Below are 26,431 nucleotides of genomic sequence, written 5' to 3'. Positions count from 1 at the left end.
CAGTGTCAGTGTGTTGGACATTATGACCAGAATCAGTGTCAGTGTGTTGGACATGACCAGGATCAGTGTGTTGGACATGATGACCAGGATCAGTGTCAGTGTGTTGGACATGTCCAGAGTCAGTGTGTCGGGCATGATGACCACGCTCAGTGTGAGTGTGTTGGATATGATGACCAGGATCAGTGTCAGTGTGTTGGACATGATGACCAGGATCAGTGTCAGTGTGTTGGACATGATAACCAGGATCAGTGTCAGTGTGTTGGACATGATAACCAGGATCAGTGTCAGTGTGTTGGAACGTGACCAGGATCAGTGTCAGTGTGTTGGACATGATAACCAGGATCAGTGTCAGTGTGTTGGACATGATAACCAGGATCAGTGTCAGTGTGTTGAACTGACCAGGATCAGTGTCAGTGTGTTGGACGTGACCAGGATCAGTGTCAGTGTGTTGGACGTGACCAGGATCAGCGTCATTGTGTTGGGCGTGAACAGGATCAGTGTCAGTGTGTTGGACGTGACCAGGATCAGTGTCAGTGTGTTGGACGTGACCAGGATCAGTGTCAGTGTGTTGGACGTGACCAGGATCAGTGTCAGTGTGTTGGACATGATAACCAGGATCAGTGTCAGTGTGTTGAACTGACCAGGATCAGTGTCAGTGTGTTGGACGTGACCAGGATCAGTGTCAGTGTGTTGGACGTGACCAGGATCAGCGTCATTGTGTTGGACGTGAACAGGATCAGTGTCAGTGTGTTGGACGTGACCAGGATCAGTGTCAGTGTGTTGGACGTGACCAGGATCAGTGTCAGTGTGTTGGACGTGACCAGGATCAGTGTCAGTGTGTTGGACATGATAACCAGGATCAGTGTCAGTGTGTTGAACTGACCAGGATCAGTGTCAGTGTGTTGGACGTGACCAGGATCAGTGTCAGTGTGTTGGACGTGACCAGGATCAGCGTCATTGTGTTGGACGTGACCAGGATCAGTGTCAGTGTGTTGGACGTGACCAGGATCAGCGTCATTGTGTTGGACGTGAACAGGCTTCCTGCTGTAGATCAGCACTCCGTCCGTGAACAGAGATCACATAAACAGAAGATGGAGAACTCTGGATGCGCATCCAATAAGGCATCCTATTCCCTAATTTGTGCACCCTACGGGCCCTGGTACCGAATCTCCAAAGGGGATTCTGTGCCAGTTGGGACATACTCCTTTGTTAGACAGGTTGAGGCCCCATGTTAAAAATAAAAAGGAAGTGGATGATGAAACTGAACAATGTGCTTCACATTGAGGACTCTACTGAGTGCCCTCCATAATCTCTGGGGTCGTGATGATTTAAGAGGCATCACGTTGTGAGCAGACAGCTCTATTAGGAGTTCTCTTCTACACCTCAGATTCTGTGTGCTCTATGATGATATAGTTCACATAGATGGAAGACTTCATTTCCTAAAGTGAAACATATGCAATCCCTCAATCTCCATGCTGTTTCTGCTCAATGACATCTGCTTTAAGGACTCATTAAGACGATCTTAACAGATAGGAAAGACTGAAAATAATTGAATTATTTGATGAAGTTCTTCGTGCTTTCCTCTTCATTGTGCTCTTGCATCAGCAGGGTTCATCACATGAAATGATCATCCATTCTCCCTCTCTCTCTATCCACCCCCCCCCCCCTCCGTCCTCCTGTCAGACGAGGCCAACACGGTGGTGAGTGAGAGCACAGCCATGGTGGATGTGAGTTCCTCCACCGCCATCACCACTAACTTCATTGGCCAGAAAACAGAGAATCTAGGAGCAGATATGTGTGAACGATCCTGTGAGGAACTCAGCATCATGTTTCAGGAGCTCAAAGGACTGCGGGTTGTAGTGGGGAACCTCATTGACGGCCTACAGAAAGTGGTATGTAACAGATGTCCTCTGATCATTGGGGGGGGTGCTCCATACTTTCTGTCTTGTCTACTATCGGTTTGTCTTGTCTACTACCAGTTTGTCTTGTTTACTATCAGTTTGTCTTGTCTATTATCAGTTTGTCTTGTCTACTATCAGTTTGTCTTGTCTACTATCAATTTGTCTCGTCTACTATCAGTTTGTCTTGTCTACTATCAGTTTGTCTTGTTTACTATCAGTTGGTCTCGTCTACTATCAGTTTGTCTTGTCTACAACCAGTTTTCTATGGAACTGTGTTTGTGAAAAAATTAGTACACTCCATGAACTAATGTTACCAGTTACCTTGATTCTTTAAAATAATGTTTATGGAATGATAGACTGTTGTTAGGTGTAACCAAGAAGATTAGGGAACATTTGGGAGTCGGTATAAATAGTTTGAAGTCTTCTTTGGGGATTAACATGAGAGACTTTCTAGAGAGCAGCTGGTAAAGCAAACCAAAGACCCTGTTGAAGTCATGAAGCAAGGCGTGGTAGAACTACTAAAGCAGTGGAGCTAACTGTGTGGTCAGAGTCAGAGTGTGAATCAATGAGGTTGGTTTTATGGCACGTAACATGTGGATATAGGAAGTGTTCCCAACTTCCCTTGGCTGTGATTGGCTTCAGCTAGCGGCTCCTCTCAAGCCTGATATCTGGCTGTGTTTAAACAGCCCATGTGCTTCATTCTCCTTCCTCTGTGTGTGTGTGTGTGTGTGTGTGTGTGTGTGTGTGTGTGTGAGTGTGAGTGTGTGTGTGTGTGTGACTGCTCACTGTGAACAGCTATGGTCCCCAAGGCTCTTCCAGACCAAGTGGTGTCTCGTAACACTGAAGTGGGGCTACACTACCCTCTGTGGTATCACACACACAATCTCACACACAGTCTCACACACAAACACATATTTCACACACACACAACTTAATAAAGTGACTTCACGTGTTGCCCTCCTTGAAGCAGTAAGATTGTCTGGAGCAAAATGTACTGTAGCTCCCTACAGCTCCCTCCCAGATGGAGGGAGGTATGAAGTTATTCTATTGTCTGTCTGTTGGGGTCTCCTCAGACAAAGACAACAGCTCCACACATCTTCCTTTCATGTGGATGGAGTTATGCGTCCTATGTGCTTTTATTGTCATTTTTTTTGCTTTATGAAAGCTTTTTGACTCTAGGCTATGTCTTTCTGGCTGTCGTATCCTCAGACAGGCTTTTACTATAGAGCAGGGGTGCCCCGGGGCCACATTTGGTCTTCAATGAGGTCCAAAGGGTTTTACTGAAAATGTGTTGTATATTCTCATTGTAATTGTAACCCTGCTGTAGAGTCTAGACTATGCGTGTCTGTCTGTGTCTGTATCCTTCTCCTCAGGCTGAGTAAAAACCAGTGATGTGTCTGTGTTTATCTGTCTGTGTGTCTGTCTATGTCTGTTGGTCTGTCTATGTCTGTGTGTGTGTGTGTCTGTATGTGTGTCTGTCTGTGTGTCTGTCCATGTCTGTGTGTCTGTCTGTGTGTCTGTCTATGTCTGTGTGTCTGTCTGTCTATGTCTGTGTGTCTATGTCTGTGTGTCTGTCTGTGTGTCTGTCTATGTCTGTGTGTCTGTCCATGTCTTTGTGTCTGTCTCTGCCTGTGTGTCTGTCTATGTCTGTGTGGATGTCTGTGTGTCTGTCTGTCTGTGTGTGTCTGACTATATCTGTTTGTCTGTCTGTGTGTCTGTGTCTGTGTGTCTGTCTGTCTGTCTGTCTGTCTGTCTGTCTGTCTGTGTCTGACTATATCTGTTTGTCTGTCTGTGTGTCTGTGGGTCTGTCTGTGTCTGTGTGTCGGTCTGTGTGTCTGTCTATGTCTGTGTGTCTGTCTGTCTGTGTGTCTGTCTATGTCTGTATGTCTGTGGGTCTGTCCCTGTGTCTGTCTATGTCTGTCTGTCTGTCTGTCTGTCTGTCTGTCTGTCTGTCTGTCTGTCTGTCTGTCTGTCTGTCTGTCTGTCTGTCTGTCTGTCTGTCTGTCTGTCTGTCTGTCTGTGTCTGACTATGTATGTGTGTCTGTCTCCTCTCTCCAGACCGAGGAGAACACAGTGATGAAGGACACTCTGGGAAAGATAAAGAACTCCAAGGAGAAACACATGTGCTGGCAGGATGGACGGATGTTTGAAGATAAGGAGGACTGGGTGGTGGACAGCTGCACCACGTGTACCTGCCAGGTAGGAGACATGCAAACCTCCTTAAATGGAGAGACATGACAGACACAGAATGTCATAGGGTGGATGTTGTTTTGATTGATTGATAGATTTGTTTGGTTAATTGGTTGGTTGGTTGGTTGATTAATTGATCCCAAATTAATCAGTCATAAACCTTTGACAAGTGCCCAGATCCTGAGGTCTTACAAGACACTAATTTCTACATAGGTCACCTATAGCAACTAATGTCCCCGAAAAATGTTTTTTGGCACATGACAGGACTCAAAGATTGTGTGTCACCAAATCACCTGTCCTCCTGTGGCCTGTGTTGGCCCCTCCTTCATCGACGGAGAGTGTTGCCCTGTGTGTCTGCGTAAGTAGCCACTCATTCTATACATCATTAAACCCTTGCAACAGCCTAATCCTGACCCATGACCATCGAACAGAAGGAAAAATAGCAGAATGTGGCTTTAATAACTGTTTCCATAAGCTTTACAGGAGAGTAATCGCAATTAGGAAACGTACTGAAGTGAAAACGAGACTCCTGAGCCCTGTAAAAACAATGGCATCACATTGACCAATAAACAATTGCTTACCTCGCTTAATTTCACATCTATCTGAAGATTAAAAATTACTATAACATATATTCTCTCGCAAACACACTTCGCTTCATTTCACATCTGGCTGAAGTCCTTTCTAGATAGAGCCAAGGCCTCCGATGCCAAATCTGAGTACCAGAGAAACAACGTTTCCATGCATATTAAGTTTGACTAATAGAGCCGTGTTATTGTTGTACAGCTGGTTGGTCTGTAAAGGGACGACCACGTTTTATTGTTCTACATGAAAACAGCAGCACTACAGGCTGCCATACTCTGAAGTGCTGAAGTGGTCTCTGTGAAGCATGACGTCATATAAAACCTAAGCATCAAAACTACTCTCCAGAGCTTTGTTTCTCTGCATCTTTTGAAGCGTTCCTAGTTCCAACAATGATACAGAGCAACTGTAGACGAGATGGTGTGGGGGGAAACTTCATCGTAGAAAGGGAGCTCTGCGCGTTTATTTTGTTTAAGTTTTGGTACATTTAGCTGAAATAATGTAATTTTTTATGAGAGCTTATGTTGTAAAAAAATATATACATTCATCTAGATAGCAGGGTTTTCACTTTTCAGAGGCAGAACATGATGATTTGTCATTAATAACCCCCTCCTCCAGCCAAGGACAGTGAGGACGGCTGGTCCCCCTGGTCAGAGTGGACAGAGTGTACTGTCACCTGTGGGACAGGTACTCAACAGAGAGGACGCTCATGTGATGCCACCAGTAACCCCTGCTCTGGACCATCCATCCAGACCAGGAAATGCAGCCTGGGAAAATGTGACAGCCGAGGTGAGTCAACATCTCTGCTACAGTCTCCTTTGTGTCAACCTACCTTGAACTCTATTGGTTAGACTGTTTTAATTCTAAAGGTTGTTGCGATTTTAAATACACTTTATATAAAGTTTGATATAATATGATTTTATTAGACCAACTAAGGACCTTTGGGTGAACATGATGGTACCTCTCTCCCATCTCATACCATTACCACTGAGAAAGTTAGAGTAGTTTTAGCCAAAACAGCCTTGTGATGTGTTTACAGACAAAAGACAAGCGCATCATAAATGTAGTATTTTCCTGCAACTGCCAAGTGAGAGTGTGTGTGAGAGTGTTTGTGGGAGTGTGTGTGAGAGTGTGTGTGTGAGATTCTGTGTGTGTGTTTGTGTGTGTGTGTGTGTGTGTGTGTGTGTGTGTGTGTGTGTGTGTGTGTGTGTGTTTCTGTCTGTGTGTGTGTTCCTGTCTGTGTGTGTGTGTGTGTTTCTGTCTGTGTGTGTTTCTGTCTGTCTGTGTGTGTGTTCCTGTCTGTGTGTGTGTGTGTTCCTGTCTGTGTGTGTTCCTGTCTGTGTGTGTGTGTTCCTGTCTGTGTGTGTGTATATATTTGTGAAAGGATCAAGTGAGAGGATGATGTCGTTAGAAGCAGCTGTGTAATGATGGAACAGGGGGCAAAGTGACTGAATAGACATACTGCTCTGCTAGGCTGGAGATGGCTGGACAGGGACCTCATCCTACTCTGACTCAAAATACTTATCTCTGTCTGTCTCTGTCTATGTCTCTCTATCTCTCTCTCTCTCTCTCTCTCTCTCTCTGTCTGTCTGTCTCTGTCTCTCTCTCTCTCTCTCTGTCTCTCTCTCTCTCTGTTTGTCTCTCTCTCTGTCTATCTCTGTCACGTACATGGCTGTAGAGAGTGTGTCCATCCTGTTTGCCCTAAAGGACTCACTAGTACGCACCATACAATGTCACCCATAGTGATCTACATATTAGTGGTTTATTATACTGCAACCAAATTACCCAGAAATGAATAATAGACCTTTTAAATCTGAACATTTACATTTACATTTAAGTCATTTAGCAGACGCTCTTATCCAGAGCGACTTACAAATTGGTGCTTTCACCTTATGACATCCAGTGGAACAGCCACTTTACAATAGTGCATCTAGGTCTTTTAAGGGTGGGGGGGTGAGAAGGATTACTTTATCCTATCCTAGGTATTCCTTAAAGAGGTGGGGTTTCAGGTGTCTCCGGAAGGTGGTGATTGACTCCGCTGTCCTGGCGTCGTGAGGGAGTTTGTTCCACCATTGGGGGGCCAGAGCAGCGAACAGTTTTGACTGGGCTGAGCGGGAACTGTACTTCCTCAGTGGTAGGGAGGCGAGCAGGCCAGAGGTGGATGAACGCAGTGCCCTTGTTTGGGTGTAGGGCCTGATCAGAGCCTGGAGGTACTGAGGTGCCGTTCCCCTCACAGCTCCGTAGGCAAGCACCATGGTCTTGTAGCGGATGCAAGCTTCAACTGGAAGCCAGTGGAGAGAGCGGAGGAGCGGGGTGACGTGAGAGAACTTGGGAAGGTTGAACACCAGACGGGCTGCGGCGTTCTGGATGAGTTGTAGGGGTTTAATGGCACAGGCAGGGAGCCCAGCCAACAGCGAGTTGCAGTAATCCAGACGGGAGATGACAAGTGCCTGGATTAGGACCTGCGCCGCTTCCTGTGTGAGGCAGGGTCGTACTCTGCGGATGTTGTAGAGCATGAACCTACAGGAACGGGCCACCGCCTTGATGTTATTTGAGAACGACAGGGTGTTGTCCAGGATCACGCCAAGGTTCTTAGCGCTCTGGGACGAGGACACAATGGAGTTGTCAACTGTGATGGCGAGATCATGGAACGGGCAGTCCTTCCCCGGGAGGAAGAGCAGCTCCGTCTTGCCGAGGTTCAGCTTGAGGTGATGATCCGTCATCCACACTGATATGTCTGCCAGACATGCAGAGATGCGATTCGCCACCTGGTCGTCAGAAGGGGGAAAGGAGAAGATTAATTGTGTGTCGTCTGCATAGCAATGATAGGAGAGACCATGTGAGGTTATGACAGAGCCAAGTGACTTGGTGTATAGCGAGAATAGGAGAGGGCCTAGAACAGAGCCCTGGGGGACACCAGTGGTGAGAGCACGTGGTGAGGAGACGGATTCTCGCCACGCCACCTGGTAGGAGCGACCTGTCAGGTAGGACGCGATCAAGCGTGGGCCGCGCCGGAGATGCCCAACTCGGAGAGGGTGGGAGAGGAGGATCTGATGGTTCACAGTATCGAAGCCAGCCGATAGGTCTAGAAGGATGAGAGCAGAGGAGAGAGAGTTAGCTTTAGCAGTGCGGAGCGCCTCCGTGATACAGAGAAGAGCAGTCTCAGTTGAATGACTAGTCTTGAAACCTGACTGATTTGGATCAAGAAGGTCATTCTGAGAGAGATAGCGGGAGAGCTGGCCAAGGACGGCACGTTCAAGAGTTTTGGAGAGAAAAGAAAGAAGGGATACTGGTCTGTAGTTGTTGATATCGGAGGGATCGAGTGTAGGTTTTTTCAGAAGGGGTGCAACTCTCGCTCTCTTGAAGACGGGAGGGACGTAGCCAGCGGTCAGGGATGAGTTGATGAGCGAGGTGAGGTAAGGGAGAAGGTCACCGGAGATGGTCTGAAGAAGAGAGGAGGGGATAGGGTCAAGCGGGCAGGTTGTTGGGCGGCCGGCCGTCACAAGACGCGAGATGTCATCTGGAGAGAGAGGGGATAAAGAGGTCAGAGCACAGGGTAGGGGGTGTGAGCAGAACCAGCGGTGTCGTTTGACTTAGCAAACGAGGATCGGATGTCGTCGACCTTCTTTTCAAAATGGTTGACGAAGTCATCTGCAGAGGAGGAGGGGAGGGGGAGGAGGATTCAAGAGGGAGGAGAAGGTGGCAAAGAGCTTCCTAGGGTTAGAGGCAGATGCTTGGAATTTAGAGTGGTAGAAATTGGCTTTAGCAGCAGAGACAGAGGAGGAAAATGTAGAGAGGAGGGAGTGAAAGGATGCCAGGTCCGCAGGGAGGCGAGTTTTCCTCCATTTCCGCTCGGCTGCCCGGAGCCCTGTTCTGTGAGCTCGCAATGAGTCGTCGAGCCACGGAGCGGGAGGGAGGACCGAGCCGGCCTGGAGGATAGGGGACATAGAGAGTCAAAGGATGCAGAAAGGGAGGAGAGGAGGGTTGAGGAGGCAGAATCAGGAGATAGGTTGGAGAAGGTTTGAGCAGAGGGAAGAGATGATAGGATGGAAGAGGAGAGAGTAGCGGGGGAGAGAGAGCGAAGGTTGGGACGGCGCGATACCATCCGAGTAGGGGCAGTGTGGGAAGTGTTGGATGAGAGCGAGAGGGAAAAGGATACAAGGTAGTGGTCGGAGACTTGGAGGGGAGTTGCAATGAGGTTAGTGGAGGAACAGCATCTAGTAAAGATGAGGTCGAGCGTATTGCCTGCCTTGTGAGTAGGGGGGGGAGGTGAGAGGGTGAGGTCAAAAGAGGAGAGGAGTGGAAAGAAGGAGGCAGAGAGGAATGAGTCAAAGGTAGACGTGGGGAGGTTAAAGTCGCCCAGAACTGTGAGAGGTGAGCCGTCCTCAGGAAAGGAGCTTATCAAGGCATCAAGCTCATTGATGAACTCTCCGAGGGAACCTGGAGGGCGCCTGGAGGGCGATAAAAGGATGTTAAATCTGAAAAAATCAGAGATGCCATTTAGCAGAAGTTTTTATCCAAAGCCACGTGCAGTCCTACGTGCATACTGTACATTTTTATGTATGGGTGATCCCCGGGATCAAACCCACTATTCTGGCGTTACAAGCGACATGTTCTACTGCACTAAAAATGACCACCATATTACATGTATGTATTTTCCTATACACTGCCTTGACTGACCTGTGTGTATTCAGTTCGTCAGGATGGTAGGTGGAGCCTGTGGTCTCCATGGTCATCATGTTCGGTGACGTGTGGCGAGGGTCAGATCACCAGGATACGCCACTGCAATGCCCCCACACCACAACTGGGGGGCAAAGACTGTGAGGGCCAGGGGAGAGAGACACAGCGCTGTGAGGCCAAGCCCTGTCCCAGTGAGTATGGTGGCCCAAGAGGAACAAAACAGACAGACAGGCACATTGTCCATACCAGACCTGGGTTCAACATTTTAGCTGTGCACTGATTCAGCTTGCCTCTTGCTTTAGAAAGAGAACTACTTTGAACCCGGGAGTTTGATCTGATTAATAACCACTAACATGTATTTAAAAACAGGCAGAATGAAACGTTTTATAGCTCGTTCCACTCATATAGGATGGGGCACCATTCACATGCTAAACATTCTGTCTGTCTTTTATAAAACGTCAAGCTCAAATCAACTCGGCATGTGCCCAACTACGGTTCTAGCTTCCAGACCACAACAGGGCTGAGAATCCAATGACCCCTAGGAGATGTGTAGAGTGGTTTGTCTGTGACTGTAGGCCTTCAACTACTACTGTAATTCACTTTCTTACGGTCAAAGAGACTTGATAAGGCAGTAATGTAAAGTAGTAAAACCTCCCCATGGACTCTTGAAGACTAGCCCCCAACGTGATCTAAAAGAGATCCTAACAAACAGTAGTGATGGCCCACTAACTGTTTATTTGTTGTCCATCTGCAGTTGACGGTGGTTGGGGACCGTGGTCGCCATGGGCGATCTGCTCGGCAACCTGTGGGGGTGGAGTTAAGGGTCGGACCCGTGTCTGTAACAGCCCCGAACCCCAGTACAAAGGCAAGAAGTGCCCCGGGGAGACCAATGACAGTAACGCCTGCAACAAAAAGGACTGCCCTATCGGTGAGTGAGTGTGTACGTGTGTGTGTACGTGTGTGTGTACATGTGTGTGTACGTGTGTGTGTGTGTGTGTGTGTGTGTGTGGACTGTGTGTGTTTGTGTGCGTCTGTATGTGTCGCACATCCACCCTCATCCCTTTCGCTCTGTAACTTTGAGTTATTTCAGTTCATTCTAACATTCCTGTTTAGTTATTATACCTCATTTCAACATTCCTGTGATAGGTGTTAGAATGGCTTCCAGACTAATTTATTTACATATTTGTGCTGATAACAAAGTCTGGGAGGATGTGTTTGGCCTATTATGAGAAGGAAGACATTAGCTAATGCTAACATTGCTCTGAAAGCACTGAAACCTGCTAACTTGGAGAGACATGAAGGGAGCAACCTGAAGGGAGCAACCTGGAGAAGCTAAATGTCAATATCGAAATATCAACACACAAATGTCCAAACGTAGCTGCATTAGACATGCATTGGTTCTCTTCACTATCATAACCGGTCCCCATGTTTCTTTCACATGGCTGTTTTAGTTATAGCTCTTTTATGTATCTGCTAACCATGCTAACCCCTGTCAGACAGCTGTGTGCTAACCATGCTAATCCCTGTCAAACGGCTGCCTGCTAACAATGCTAATCCCTGTCAGATGGCTGTCTGCCAACCATGCTAACACCTGTCAGATGGCCGTCTGCTAACAATGCCAATCCCTGTCAAATGGCTCTGTCTAACCCATGTTAATCCCCGTCAGATGGCTATCTGTCAACCATGCTAACACCTGTCAGATGGCTGTCTGACAACCATGCTAACACCTGTCAGATGGCTGTCTGTGTAACCCATGCTAATCTCTGTCAGATGGCTGCCTGTCTAACCCATGCTAATCCCCGTCAGATGGCTGTCTGTCTAACCCATGCTAATCCCTGTCAGATGGCTGTCTGTCTAACCCATGCTAATCTCTGTCAGATGGCTGTCTGTCTAACCCATGCTAATCCCTGTCAGATGGCTGTCTGTCTAACCCATGCTAACACCTGTCAGATGGCTGTCTGTCTAACCCATGCTAATCTCTGTCAGATGGCTGTCTGTCTAACCCATGCTAATCCCCGTCAGACGGCTGTCTGTCTAACCCATGCTAATCCCTGTCAAACGGCTGTCTAACCCATGCTAATCCCTGTCAGACCCATGTCTAATCCTAATCCCTGTCAGACGGCTGTCTGTCTAACCCATGCTAATCCCTGTCAAACGGCTGTCTAACCCATGCTAATCCCTGTCAGACGGCTGTCTGTCTAACCCATGCTAATCCCTGTCAGACGGCTGTCTGTCTAACCCATGCTAATCCCTGTCAAACGGCTGTCTAACCCATGCTAATCCCTGTCAGACAGCTGTCTGTCTAACCCATGCTAATCCCTGTCAGACGGCTGTCTGTCTAACCCATGCTAATCCCTGTCAGACGGCTGTCTGTCTAACCCATGCTAATCCCTGTCAGACGGCTGTCTGTCTAACCCATACTAATCCCTGTCAGACGGCTGTCTGTCTAACCCATGCTAATCCCTGTCAGACGGCTGTCTGTCTAACCCATGCTAATCCCTGTCAGACGGCTGTCTGTCTAACCCATGCTAATCCCTGTCAGACGGCTGTCTGTCTAACCCATGCTAATCCCTGTCAGACGGCTGTCTGTCTAACCCATGCTAATCCCTGTCAAACGGCTGTCTAACCCATGCTAATCCCTGTCAGACGGCTGTCTGTCTAACCCATGCTAATCCCTGTCAGACGGCTGTCTGTCTAACCAATGCTAATCCCTGTCAGACGGCTGTCTGCCTAACCCATGCTAATCCCTGTCAGACGGCTGTCTAACCCATGCTAATCCCTGTCAGACGGCTGCCTAACCAATGCTAATCCCTGTCAGACGGCTGTCTGTCTAACCATGTTTTATTGTTCCCTGTCAGACGGCTGTCTGTCTAACCATGTTTTATTGTTCCCTGTCAGACGGCTGTCTGTCTAACCCATGCTTTGGGGGAGTGCACTGTAACAGCGGCTCTGACGGATCCTGGGAGTGTGGACCCTGCCCCCTTGGTTTCCGTGGCAACGGCACCCACTGTGAAGATGTCAACGAGGTAATTTAGGGTTGAAGAAGGTTACACAAGTTAGATACTTTAACTAATGGTTAACGCTAACCTTAACCTTAGCTCTAATCATAGCCCTAAATAATGTAGGTCACCAGGCTATGCCTAACTCTAACCATTAGTTCATCCTGAACTCATTCATAGTCTTGACCTGTTACCCTTTTATAATCCGACCCTACTTCTGATCCTCTTCCTCCTCAGTGTGACATGGGCTCTGATAGATCAATATGATTGATTGATTGATCTGACCCTCTTCCTCCTCAGTGTGACATGGGCTCTAATAGATCAATATGAATGATTGATTGATTGATCTGACCCTCTTCCTCCTCAGTGTGACATGGGCTCTGATAGATCATGGGCTCTGCTTTCTGACTGATGAACTGATTAATTCATTGATTTGATATGTTTTTTCCCCTTCTCAGTGTGACATTGTGTCAGATGTCTGCTTTAAAGCTGGTGGAGCATTGCGTTGCGTCAACACAGACCCAGGGTTCCACTGTCTGGCCTGCCCACCCCGCTACAAGGGAACACAGCCTTTCGGTGTGGGGGTGGAGGCTGCCAGCAAGAACAAACAGGTACGTCTGTGCCACTCTATATCAGTTTTAGACCTAGTGTATTCTTTAGGCAGCGTATTAGTAGAGGTGTTATGAGGCTTGGTTTACAGTATTAGTAGAGGTGGTATGAGGCTTGGTTTACAGTATTAGTAGAGGTGGTATGAGGCTCGGTTTACAGTATTAGTAGAGGTGGTATGAGGCTTGGTTTACAGTATTAGTAGAGGTGGTATGAGGCTTGGTTTACAGTATTAGTAGAGGTGGTATGAGGCTTGGTTTACAGTATTAGTAGAGGTGGTGTGAGGCTTGGTTTGCAGTATTAGTAGCGGTGGTAGGAGGCTTGGTTTACAGTATTAGTAGAGTTGGTATGAGTCTTGCTTTACAGTATTAGTAGAGGTGGTGTGAGGCTTGGTTTGCAGTATTAGTAGCAGTGGTAGGTGGTAGGAGGCTTGGTTTACAGTATTAGTAGAGGTGGTATGAGGCTTGGTTACAGTATTAGTAGAGGTGGTATGAGGCTTGGTTTACAGTATTAGTAGAGGTGGTGTGAGGCTTGGTTTACAGTATTAGTAGCAGTGGTAGGGGGTAGGAGACTTGGTTTATAGTATTAGTAGAGGTGGTATGAGGCTTGGTTTACAGTATTAGTAGAGGTGGTATGAGGTTGGTTTACAGTATTAGTAACGGTGGTAGGTGGTAGGAGGCTTGGTTTACAGTATTAGTAGAGGTGGTATGAGGCTTTGTTTACAGTATTAGTAGGTGGTGAGGCTTGTTTACAGTATTAGTAGAGGTGGTATGAGGCTTGGATTACAGTATTAGTAGAGGTAGTATGAGGCTTGGTTTACATTATTAGTAGAGGTGGTAGGAGGCTTGGTTTACAGTATTAGTAGGAGTGGTAGGTGGTAGGAGGCTTGGTTTACAGTATTAGTAGAGGTGGTATGAGGCTTGGTTTACAGTATTAGTAGCAGTGGTAGGTGGTAGGAGGCTTGGTTTACAGTATTGGTTTTAGTATTAGAGGTGGTAGGTGGTAGGAGGCTTGGTTTACAGTATTAGTAGAGGTAGTATGAGTCTTGGTTTACATTATTAGTAGAGGTGGTAGGAGGCTTGGTTTACAGTATTAGTAGGAGTGGTAGGTGGTAGGAGGCTTGGTTTACAGTATTAGTAGGAGTGGTAGGTGGTAGGAGGCTTGGTTTACAGTATTAGTAGAGGTAGTATGAGGCTTGGTTTACATTATTAGTAGAGGTGGTAGGAGGCTTGGTTTACAGTATTAGTAGGAGTGGTAGGTGGTAGGAGGCTTGGTTTACAGTATTAGTAGAGGTGGTATGAGGCTTGGTTTACAGTATTAGTAGCAGTGGTAGGTGGTAGGAGGGTTGGTTTACAGTATTAGTAGAGGTGGTATGAGGATTGGTTTACAGTATTAGTAACGGTGGTAGGAGGTATTAGTAGAGGTGGAGGCTTGGTTTACAGTATTAGTAGAGGTGGTATGACACTTGGTTTACATTATTAGTAGAGGTGGTAGGATGCTTGGTTTACAGTATTAGTAGGAGTGGTAGGTGGTAGGAGGCTTGGTTTACAGTATTAGTAGAGGTGGTATGAGGCTCGGTTTACAGTATTAGTAGCGGTTGTAGGTGGTTGGAGGCTTGGTTTACAGTATTAGTAGAGGTAGTATGAGTCTTGGTTTACATTATTAGTAGAGGTGGTATGAGGCTTGGTTTACAGTATTAGTAGAGGTGGTATGAGGCTTGGTTTACAGTATGAGTAGAGGTGGTAGGTGGTAGGAGGCTTGGTTTACAGTATTAGTAGAGGTGGTATGAGGCTTGGTTTACAGTATTAGTAGAGTGGTTTAGTATTAGTGTAGTATGAGGCTTGGTTTACAGTATTAGTAGAGTTGGTATGAGGCTTGGTTTACAGTATTAGTATTAGTAGAGGCTTGGTACAGTAGGTGGTAGGAGGCTTGGTTTACAGTATTAGTAGAGATGGTGGGTGGTATGAGGCTTGGTTTACAGTATTAGTAGAGGTTGGTATGAGGCTTGGTTTACAGTATTAGTAGTAGTAGGTGGTAGGAGGCTTGGTTTACAGTATTAGTATTAGTAGAGGCTTGGTTTAGGTGGTAGGAGGCTTGGTTTACAATATTAGTGGCGGTGGTAGGAGGCTTGGTTTACAGTATTAGTAGAGGTAGTAGGTGATAGGAGGCTTGGTTTACGGTATTAGTAGAGTTGGTATGAGGCTTGGTTTACGGTATTAGTAGAGGTAGTAGGTGATAGGAGGCTTGGTTTACAGTATTAGTAGAGGTAGTAGGTGATAGGAGGCTTGGTTTACGGTATTAGTAGAGTTGGTATGAGGCTTGGTTTACAGTATTAGTAGAGATGGTAGGTGGTAAGAGGCTGTGTTTACAGTATTAGTAGCGGTGGTAGGTGGATGGAGGCTTGGTTTACAATATTAGTGGCGGTGGTAGGAGGCTTGGTTTACAGTATTAGTAGAGTTGGTATGAGGCTTGGTTTACAGTATTAGTAGGAGTGGTAGGTGGTAGGAGGCTTGGTTTACAGTATTAGTAGAGGTGGTATGAGGTTCGTTTACAGTATTAGTAATGGTGGTAGGTGGTAGGAGGCTTGGTTTACAGTATTAGTAGAGGTGGTATGAGGCTTGGTTTACAATATTAGTAGAGGTGGTATGAGGCTTGGATTACAGTATTAGTAGAGGTGGTATGAGACTTGGTTTACATTATTAGTAGAGGTGGTAGGAGGCTTGGTTTACAGTATTAGTAGGAGTGGTAGGTGGTAGGAGGCTTGGTTTACAGTATTAGTAGAGGTGGTATGAGGCTTGGTTTACAGTATTAGTAGAGTAGGTGGTAGGAGGCTTGGTTTACAGTATTAGTAGAGGTGGTACTTGGTTTACAGTGTAGAGGTGGTATGAGGCTTGGTTTACAGTATTAGTAGCGGTGGTATGAGGCTTGGTTTACAGTATTAGTAGAGGTGGTATGAGGCTTGGTTTACAGTATTAGTGGTGGTAGGTGGTAGGAGGCTTGGTTTACAGTATTAGTAGAGGTAGTAGGTATAGGAGGCTTGGTTTACAGTATTAGTAGAGTGGGTGAGGCTTGGATAGAGGTGGTTTACAGTATTAGTGGTAGGAGGCTTGGTTTACAGTATTAGTAGAGTGGTAGGTAGGAGGCTTGGTTTACAGTATTAGTAGAGTTGGTATGAGGCTTGGTTTACAGTATTAGTAGAGGTAGTATGAGGCTTGGTTTGTAGGCTTGGTTTACAGTAGGTAGGTAGTAGGTGATAGGAGGCTTGGTTTACGGTATTAGTAGAGTTGGTATGAGGCTTGGTTTACAGTATTAGTAGAGATGGTAGGTGGTAAGAGGCTGTGTTTACAGTATTAGTAGCGGTGGTAGGTGGATGGAGGCTTGGTTTACAATATTAGTGGCGGTGGTAGGAGGCTTGGTTTACAGTATTAGTAGAGTTGGTATGAGGCTTGGTTTACAGTATTAGTAGGAGTGGTAGGTGGTAGGAGGCTTGGTTTACAGTATTAGTAGAGGTGGTATGAGGTTCGTTTACAGTATTAGTAATGGTGGTAGGTGGTAGGAGGCTTGGTTTACAGTATTAGTAGAGGTGGTATGAGGCTTGGTTTACAATATTAGTAGAGGTGGTATGAGGCTTGGATTACAGTATTAGTAGAGGTGGTATGAGACTTGGTTTACATTATTAGTAGAGGTGGTAGGAGGCTTGGTTTACAGTATTAGTAGGAGTGGTAGGTGGTAGGAGGCTTGGTTTACAGTATTAGTAGAGGTGGTATGAGGCTTGGTTTACAGTATTAGTAGAGTTGGTATGAGGCTTGGTTTACAGTATTAGTAGAGGTAGTATGAGGCTTGGTTTACAGTATAGGTAGAGGTGGTATGAGGCTTGGTTTACAGTATTAGTAGAGTGGTAGGAGGCTTGGTTTACAGTATAGTAGTAGTAGGTGGTATGAGGCTTGGTTTACAGTATTAGTAGAGGTAGTAGGTGGTATGAGGCTTGGTTTACAGTATTAGTAGAGATGGTAGTTAGTATGAGGCTTGGTTTACAGTATTAGTAGAGTGGTAGGTGGTAGGAGGCTTGGTTTACAGTATTAGTAGAGGTGGTATGAGGCTTGGTTTACAGTATTAGTAGAGGTGGTAGGTGATAGGAGGCTTGGTTTACAGTATTAGTAGAGTAGTAGGTATAGGAGGCTTGGTTTACAGTATTAGTAGAGTGGTTTGGTATGAGGCTTGGTTTACAGTATTAGTAGATGGTAGGTGGTATGAGGCTTGGTTTACAGTATTAGTAGTAGTAGGTGGTGGAGGCTTGGTTTACAGTATTAGTAGCGGTGGTAGGAGGCTTGGTTTACAGTATTAGTAGAGGTAGTAGGTATGAGGCTTGGTTTACAGTATTAGTAGAGGTGGTATGAGGCTTGGTTTACAGTATTAGTAGAGGTGGTAGGTGATAGGAGGCTTGGTTTACAGTATTAGTAGAGGTGGTATGAGGCTTGGTTTACAGTATTAGTAGAGTTGGTATGAGGCTTGGTTTACAGTATTAGTAGAGGTGGTAGGTGGTAGAGGCTTGGTTTACAGTATTAGTAGCGAGTGGTAGGTGGAGGAGGCTTGGTTTACAATATTAGTAGAGGTGGTAGGAGGCTTGGTTTACAGTATTAGTAGAGTTGGTATGAGGCTTGGTTTACAGTATTAGTAGTGGTAGGTGGTAGGAGGCTTGGTTTACAGTATTAGTAGAGGTGGTATGAGCTTGGTTTACAGTATTAGTAATGGTGGTAGGTGGTAGGAGGCTTGGTTTACAGTATTAGTAGAGGTGGTATGAGGCTTGGTTTACAGTATTAGTAGAGGTGGTATGAGGCTTGGATTACAGTATTAGTAGAGGTGGTATGAGACTTGGTTTACATTATTAGTAGAGGTGGTAGGAGGCTTGGTTTACAGTATTAGTAGGAGTGGTAGGTGGTAGGAGGCTTGGTTTACAGTATTAGTAGAGGTGGTATGAGGCTCGGTTTACAGTATTAGTAGTGGTTGTAGGTGGTAGGAGGCTTGGTTTACAGTATTAGTAGAGGTGGTGTGAGACTTGGTTTACAGTATTAGTAGAGGTGGTATGAGGCTTGGATTACAGTATGAGTAGAGGTAGTATGAGTCTTGGTTTACAGTATTAAGAGGTAGTAGGTGGTATGAGGCTTGGTTTACAGTATTAGTAGAGGTAGTAGGTGGTATGAGGCTTGGTTTACAGTATTAGTAGAGGTAGTAGGTGATAGGAGGCTTGGTTTACGGTATTAGTAGAGGTAGTAGGTGATAGGAGGCTTGGTTTACGGTATTAGTAGAGTTGGTATGAGGCTTGGTTTACGGTATTAGTAGAGGTAGTAGGTGTAGGAGGCTTGGTTTACAGTATTAGTAGAGGTTGGTATAGGAGGCTTGGTTTACAGTATTAGTAGAGTTGGTATGAGGCTTGGTTTACAGTATTAGTAGAGATGGTAGGTGGTAAGAGGCTTGGTTTACAGTATTAGTAGAGTGGTAGGTGGATGAGGCTTGGTTTACAGTATTAGTAGAGGTGGTATGAGGCTTGGTTTACAGTATTAGTAGAGTTGGTATGAGGCTTGGTTTACAGTATTAGTAGGAGTGGTAGGTGGTAGGAGGCTTGGTTTACAGTATTAGTAGAGGTGGTATGAGGTTGGTTTACAGTATTAGTAATGGTGGTAGGTGGTAGGAGGCTTGGTTTACAGTATTAGTAGAGGTGGTATGAGGCTTGGTTTACAGTATTAGTAGAGGTGGTATGAGGCTTGGATTACAGTATTAGTAGAGGTGGTATGAGCTTGGTTTACAGTATTAGTAGAGGTGGTAGGAGGCTTGGTTTACAGTATTAGTAGGAGTGGTAGGTGGTAGGAGGCTTGGTTTACAGTATTAGTAGAGGTGGTATGAGGCTCGGTTTACAGTATTAGTAGCGGTTGTAGGTGGTTGGAGGCTTGGTTTACAGTATTAGTAGAGGTAGTATGAGTCTTGGTTTACATTATTAGTAGAGGTAGTATGAGGCTTGGTTTACAGTATTAGTAGAGGTGGTATGAAGCTTGGTTTACAGTATGAGTAGAGGTGGTAGGTGGTATGAGGCTTGGTTTACAGTATTAGTAGAGGTAGTATGAGTCTTGGTTTACAGTATTAGTAGAGTTGGTATGAGGCTTGGTTTACAGTATTAGTAGAGGTAGTATGAGGCTTGGTTTACAGTATTAGTAGAGTTGGTATGAGGCTTGGTTTACAGTATTAGTAGAGGTAGTATGAGGCTTGGTTTACAGTATAGGTAGAGGTAGTATCAGGCTTGGTTTACAGTATTAGTAGAGATGGTGGGTGGTATGAAGATGTGTTTACAGTATTAGTAGAGTTGGTATGCGGCTTGGTTTACAGTATTAGTAGCGGTGGTAGGTGGTAGGTGGCTTGGTTTACAGTATTAGTAGCGTTGGTATGAGGCTTGGTTTACAGTATTAGTAGAGGTAGTAGGTGATAGGAGGCTTGGTTTACGGTATTAGTAGAGGTAGTAGGTGATAGGAGGCTTGGTTTACGGTATTAGTAGAGTTGGTATGAGGCTTGGTTTACGGTATTAGTAGAGGTAGTAGGTGATAGGAGGCTTGGTTTACAGTATTAGTAGAGGTAGTAGGTGATAGGAGGCTTGGTTTACGGTATTAGTAGAGTTGGTATGAGGCTTGGTTTACAGTATTAGTAGAGATGGTAGGTGGTAAGAGGCTGTGTTTACAGTATTAGTAGCGGTGGTAGGTGGATGGAGGCTTGGTTTACAATATTAGTGGCGGTGGTAGGAGGCTTGGTTTACAGTAGTAGATGGTATGAGGCTTGGTTTACAGTATTAGTAGGGTGGTAGGTGGTAGGAGGCTTGGTTTACAGTATTAGTAGAGGTAGGTATGAGGCTTGGTTTACAGTATTAGTATGGTGGTAGGTGGTAGGAGGCTTGGTTTACAGTATTAGTAGTGGTATGAGGCTTGGTTTACAGTATTAGTAGAGGTGGTATGAGGCTTGGTTTACAGTATTAGTAGAGTTGGTATGAGGCTTGGTTTACAGTATTAGTAGAGGTGGTAGGAGGCTTGGTTTACAGTATTAGTAGAGTGGTAGGTGGTAGGAGGCTTGGTTTACAGTATTAGTAGTAGAGGTGGTATGAGGCTTGGTTTACAGTATTAGTAGTGGTGGTAGGTGGTAGGAGGCTTGGTTTACAGTATTAGTAGAGGTAGTATGAGGCTTGGTTTACAGTATTAGTAGAGGTAGTAGGTGGTATGAGGCTTGGTTTACAGTATTAGTAGAGGTGGTATGAGGCTTGGTTTACAGTATTAGTAGAGTTGGTATGAGGCTTGGTTTACAGTATTAGTAGAGGTAGTATGAGGCTTGGTTTACAGTATAGGTAGAGGTAGTATCAGGCTTGGTTTACAGTATTAGTATGGTGGGTGGTATGAAGATGTGTTTACAGTATTAGTAGAGTTGGTATGCGGCTTGGTTTACAGTATTAGTAGCGGTGGTAGGTAGGAGGCTTGGTTTACAGTATTAGTAGTGGTGGTATGAGGCTTGGTTTACAGTATTAGTAGAGGTGGTAGGTGGTAGGAGGCTTGGTTTACAGTATTAGTAGAGGTAGTGGTATGAGGCTTGGTTTACAGTATTAGTAGAGGTAGTATGAGGCTTGGTTTACAGTATTAGTAGAGGTAGTAGGTGGTAGGAGGCTTGGTTTACAGTATTAGTAGAGGTGGTATGAGGCTTGGTTTACAGTATTAGTAGAGATGGTAGGTGGTAGAGGCTGTGGTTTACAGTATTAGTAGCGGTGGTAGGTGGATGGAGGCTTGGTTTACAGTGGCGGTGGTAGGAGCTTGGTTTACAGTAGTAGAGTTGGTATGAGGCTTGGTTTACAGTATTAGTAGGAGTGGTAGGTGGTAGGAGGCTTGGTTTACAGTATTAGTAGAGGTGGTATGAGGTTCGTTTACAGTATTAGTAATGGTGGTAGGTGGTAGGAGGCTTGGTTTACAGTATTAGTAGAGGTGGTAGAGACTTGGTTTACATTATTAGTAGGTGGTAGGAGGCTTGGTTTGGTTTACAGTATTAGTAGGGTGGTAGGTGGTAGGAGGCTTGGTTTACAGTATTAGTAGAGGTGGTATGTAGGCTTGGTTTACAGTATTAGTAGAGGTGGTATGAGACTTGGTTTACATTATTAGTAGAGGTGGTAGGAGGCTTGGTTTACAGTATTAGTAGAGTGGTAGGTGGTAGGAGGCTTGGTTTACAGTATTAGTAGAGGTGGTATGAGGCTTGGTTTACAGTAGTAGTAGTGGTAGTAGGTGGTAGGAGGCTTGGTTTACAGTATTAGTAGAGTGGTATGAGGCTTGGTTTACAGTATTAGTAGAGGTGGTATGAGGCTTGGTTTACAGTATTAGTAATGGTGGTAGGAGGCTTGGTTTACAGTATTAGTAGAGGTGGTATGAGGCTTGGTTTACAGTATTAGTAAGGTGTAGGCTTGGTTTACAGTATTAGTAGAGGTGGTATGAGCTTGGTTTACAGTATTAGTAGAGGTGGTCGGAGGCTTGGTTTACAGTATTAGTAGGAGTGGTAGGTGGTAGGAGGCTTGGTTTACAGTATTAGTAGAGGTGGTATGAGGCTTGGTTTACAGTATTAGTAGTTGGTGGTAGGCTTGGTTTGGTAGGTGGTGTGAGACTTGGTTTACAGTATTAGTAGAGGTGGTATGAGGCTTGGTTTACAGTATTAGTAGCTTGGTTTACAGTAGTGGTAGGTGGTAGGAGGCTTGGTTTACAGTATTAGTAGTCTAGGGGATGGTATGAGAGGCTGCAAATTATTTTGACAGTAAGTAAAAGAGGTAGTATGAGGCTTGGTTTACAGTATTAGTACAGGTGGTATGGGGGAGCAGGAAAAGGGGCTGAGCTGGTTTACAGTATTAGAAACAAGTATTCAAAAACAGGTTAAGCTAGACTTAGTTTACTATTAGTACAACAGCTTGGTTTAACTAACTAACCAAAAATACAGTGGGTGGTGGAGGCTTGCCCAGTTTACAGTATGTTAACAAGGTTCACCTAGTAGTGTATGCCCATGGGGACTTGTCTTGGTTTACAGTATTCCCACCAGCAACAAACAAACACCATAACCAAAACAGTACTCACAGGTGTTGACAAAGTGCTATGAGGTTGGTTTAGACATGGCATTTACAGAGATTGAGTAGAGATTGAGCTAGAGCTTGCTCAGAACAAACAAATGATGGGGTTTTTAAACCATGGGGAAGGAACTGTGTAGGGTGGAAATAGGAGGAGGTGTTTACAGTATTAGTTGATTGTTGACTGAATGGGGAGTGTGATTTTATGGAGGCTTGGTTTACACACAGGTTTATTACACACAGTTAGTAGTAGAGGTGGTATGAGGTTGGTTTACAGTATTAGTAACGGTGGTAGGTGGTAGGAGGCTTGGTTTACAGTATTAGTAGAGTTGGTATGAGGCTTGGATTACAGTATTAGTAGAGGTGGTATGAGGTTGGTTTACTGTATTAGTAACGGTGGTAGGTTGTAGGAGGCTTGGTTTACAGTATTAGTAGAGGTAGTATGAGGCTTGGTTTACAGTATTAGTAGAGGTAGTATGAGTCTTGGTTTACATTATTAGTAGAGGTAGTATGAGGCTTGGTTTACAGTATTAGTAGAGGTGGTATGAGGCTTGGTTTACAGTATTAGTAGAGGTAGTAGGTGGTATGAGGCTTGGTTTACAGTATTAGTAGAGGTAGTATGAGTCTTGGTTTACAGTATTAGTAGAGTTGGTATGAGGCTTGGTTTACAGTATTAGTAGAGGTAGTATGAGGCTTGGTTTACAGAATAGGTAGAGGTGGTATGATGCTTGGTTTACAGTATTAGTAGAGTTGGTATGAGGCTTGGTTTACAGTATAGGTAGAGGTGGTAGGTGGTATGAGGATGTGTTTACAGTATTAGTAGAGTTGGTATGAGGCTTGGTTTACAGTATTAGTAGAGTTGGTATGAGGCTTGGTTTACAGTATTAGTAGAGGTGGTATGAGGCTTGGTTTACAGTATTAGTAGAGTTGGTATGAGGCTTGGTTTACAGTATTAGTAGAGTTGGTATGAGGCTTGGTTTACAGTATTAGTAGAGGTAGTATGAGGCTTGGTTTACAGTATAGGTAGAGGTAGTATCAGGCTTGGTTTACAGTATTAGTAGAGATGGTGGGTGGTATGAGGATGTGTTTACAGTATTAGTAGAGTTGTTATGAGGCTTGGTTTACAGTATTAGTAGAGTTGGTATGAGGCTTGGTTTACAGTATTAGTAGAGGTGGTATGAGGCTTGGTTTACAGTATTAGTAGAGTTGGTATGAGGCTTGGTTTACAGTATTAGTAGAGTTGGTATAAGGCTTGGTTTACAGTATTAGTAGAGGTAGTATGAGGCTTGGTTTACAGTATAGGTAGAGGTAGTATCAGGCTTGGTTTACAGTATTAGTAGAGATGGTGGGTGGTATGAGGATGTGTTTACAGTATTAATAGAGTTGGTATGCGGCTTGGTTTACAGTATTAGTAGCGGTGGTAGGTGGATGGAGGCTTGGTTTACAGTATTAGTAGCGGTGGTAGGTGGCTTGGTTTACAGTATTAGTAGAGGTAGTAGGTGGTAGGAGGCTTGGTTTACATTATTAGTAGAGTTGGTATGAGTCTTGGTTTACGGTATTAGTAGAGGTAGTATGAGGCTTGGTTTACAGTATTAGTAGAGATGGTAGGTGTTAAGAGGCTGTGTTTACAGTATTAGTAGCGGTGGTAGGTGGATGGAGGCTTGGTTTACAGTATTAGTAACGGTGGTAGGAGGCTTGGTTTACAGTATTAGTAGAGGTGGTAGATGGTAGGATGCTTGGTTTACAGTATTAGTAGCAGTGGTAGGTGGTAGGAGGCTTGGTTTACAGTATTAGTAGAGGTGGTATGAGGTTGGTTTACAGTATTAGTAACGGTGGTAGGTGGTAGGAGGCTTGGTTTACAGTATTAGTAGGAGTGGTAGGTGGTAGGAGGTTTGGTTTACAGTATTAGTAGAGGTGGTATGAAGCTCGGTTTACAGTATTAGGAGTGGTTGTAGGTGGTAGGAGGCTTGGTTTACAGTATTAGTAGAGTTGGTATGAGTCTTGCTTTACAGTATTAGTAGAGGTGGTGTGAGACTTGGTTTACAGTATTAGTAGAGGTGGTGTGAGGCTTGGTTTACAGTATTAGTAGCAGTGGTAGGTGGTAGGAGGCTTGGTTTACAGTATTAGTAGAGGTGGTATGAGGCTTGGTTTACAGTATTAGTAGAGGTGGTAGGAGGCTTGGATTACAGTATTAGTAGAGGTGGTAGGAGGCTTGGTTTACAGTATTAGTAGGAGTGTTAGGTGGTAGGAGGCTTGGTTTACAGTATTAGTAGAGGTGGAATGAGGCTCGGTTTACAGTATTAGTAGCGGTTGTAGGTGGTAGGAGGCTTGGTTTACAGTATTAGTAGAGGTAGTATGAGTATTGGTTTACATTATTAGTAGAGGTAGTATGAGGCTTGGTTTACAGTATTAGTAGAGGTGGTATGAGGCTTGGTTTACAGTATTAGTAGAGGTGGTAGATGGTAGGATGCTTGGTTTACAGTATTAGTAGCAGTGGTAGGTGGTAGGAGGCTTGGTTTACAGTATTAGTAGAGGTGGTATGAGGTTGGTTTACAGTATTAGTAACGGTGGTAGGTGGTAGGAGGCTTGGTTTACAGTATTAGTAGAGTTGGTATGAGTCTTGCTTTACAGTATTAGTAGAGGTGGTGTGAGACTTGGTTTACAGTATTAGTAGAGGTGGTGTGAGGCTTGGTTTACAGTATTAGTAGCAGTGGTAGGTGGTAGGAGGCTTGGTTTACAGTATTAGTAGAGGTGGTATGAGGCTTGGTTTACAGTATTAGTAGAGGTGGTAGGAGGCTTGGATTACAGTATTAGTAGAGGTGGTAGGAGGCTTGGTTTACAGTATTAGTAGGAGTGTTAGGTGGTAGGAGGCTTGGTTTACAGTATTAGTAGAGGTGGAATGAGGCTTGGTTTACAGTATTAGTAGCGGTTGTAGGTGGTAGGAGGCTTGGTTTACAGTATTAGTAGAGGTAGTGAGTATTGGTTTACATTATTAGTAGAGGTAGTATGAGGCTTGGTTTACAGTATTAGTAGAGGTGGTATGAGGCTTGGTTTACAGTATTAGTAGAGGTGGTAGATGGTAGGAGGCTTGGTTTACAGTATTAGTAGCAGTGGTAGGTGGTAGGAGGCTTGGTTTACAGTATTAGTAGAGGTGGTATGAGGTTGGTTTACAGTATTAGTAACGGTGGTAGGTGGTAGGAGGCTTGGTTTACAGTATTAGTAGAGGTGGTATGAGGCTTGGTTTACAGTATTAGTAGAGGTGGTATGAGGCTTGGTTTACAGTATTAGTAGAGGTGGTATGAGGCTTGGTTTACATTATTAGTAAAGGTGGTAGGAGGCTTGGTTTACAGTATTAGTAGGAGTGGTAGGTGGTAGGAGGCTTGGTTTACAGTATTAGTAGAGGTGGTAGGAGGCTTGGTTTACAGTATTAGTAGGAGTGGTAGGTGGTAGGAGGCTTGGTTTACAGTATTAGTAGAGGTGGTATGAGGCTTGGTTTACAGTATTAGTAGCGGTTGTAGGTGGTAGGAGGCTTGGTTTACAGTATTAGTAGAGGTAGTATGAGTATTGGTTTACATTATTAGTAGAGGTAGTATGAGGCTTGGTTTACAGTATTAGTAGAGGTGGTATGAGGCTTGGTTTACAGTATTAGTAGAGGTGGTAGATGGTAGGATGCTTGGTTTACAGTATTAGTAGCAGTGGTAGGTGGTAGGAGGCTTGGTTTACAGTATTAGTAGAGGTGGTATGAGGTTGGTTTACAGTATTAGTAACGGTGGTAGGTGGTAGGAGGCTTGGTTTACAGTATTAGTAGAGTTGGTATGAGTCTTGCTTTACAGTATTAGTAGAGGTGGTGTGAGACTTGGTTTACAGTATTAGTAGAGGTGGTGTGAGGCTTGGTTTACAGTATTAGTAGCAGTGGTAGGTGGTAGGAGGCTTGGTTTACAGTATTAGTAGAGGTGGTATGAGGCTTGGTTTACAGTATTAGTAGAGGTGGTAGGAGGCTTGGATTACAGTATTAGTAGAGGTGGTAGGAGGCTTGGTTTACAGTATTAGTAGAGGTGGAATGAGGCTCGGTTTACAGTATTAGTAGCGGTTGTAGGTGGTAGGAGGCTTGGTTTACAGTATTAGTAGAGGTAGTATGAGTATTGGTTTACATTATTAGTAGAGGTAGTATGAGGCTTGGTTTACAGTATTAGTAGAGGTGGTATGAGGCTTGGTTTACAGTATTAGTAGAGGTGGTAGATGGTAGGATGCTTGGTTTACAGTATTAGTAGCAGTGGTAGGTGGTAGGAGGCTTGGTTTACAGTATTAGTAGAGGTGGTATGAGGTTGGTTTACAGTATTAGTAACGGTGGTAGG

General features: G+C 44.8%; 1 protein-coding gene across 2 annotated transcripts in view; it reads left to right on the top strand.

Annotated features, from left to right (window-relative positions):
- LOC115127473 (thrombospondin-2-like) overlaps positions 1-26,431 on the top strand; it is a 138,232-nt gene that overhangs the window by 57,866 nt on the left and 53,935 nt on the right. For both annotated transcript variants that reach the window (XM_065012591.1, XM_065012592.1), the window contains exons 4-11: positions 1,684-1,892; positions 3,960-4,100; positions 4,356-4,449; positions 5,289-5,459; positions 9,365-9,541; positions 10,105-10,278; positions 12,249-12,376; positions 12,808-12,960. In XM_065012591.1, the coding sequence (XP_064868663.1) occupies positions 1,684-1,892; positions 3,960-4,100; positions 4,356-4,449; positions 5,289-5,459; positions 9,365-9,541; positions 10,105-10,278; positions 12,249-12,376; positions 12,808-12,960 (1,247 nt within the window). The remainder of the gene's footprint in view (positions 1-1,683; positions 1,893-3,959; positions 4,101-4,355; positions 4,450-5,288; positions 5,460-9,364; positions 9,542-10,104; positions 10,279-12,248; positions 12,377-12,807; positions 12,961-26,431) is intronic.

Source organism: Oncorhynchus nerka, linkage group LG28 (assembly GCF_034236695.1).
Source record: "Oncorhynchus nerka isolate Pitt River linkage group LG28, Oner_Uvic_2.0, whole genome shotgun sequence".
Classification (NCBI taxonomy): Eukaryota; Metazoa; Chordata; class Actinopteri; order Salmoniformes; family Salmonidae; genus Oncorhynchus; species Oncorhynchus nerka.
The sequence above is the reverse complement of the archived record's forward strand: the minus strand, read 5'-3'. Positions and strand labels throughout refer to the sequence as shown.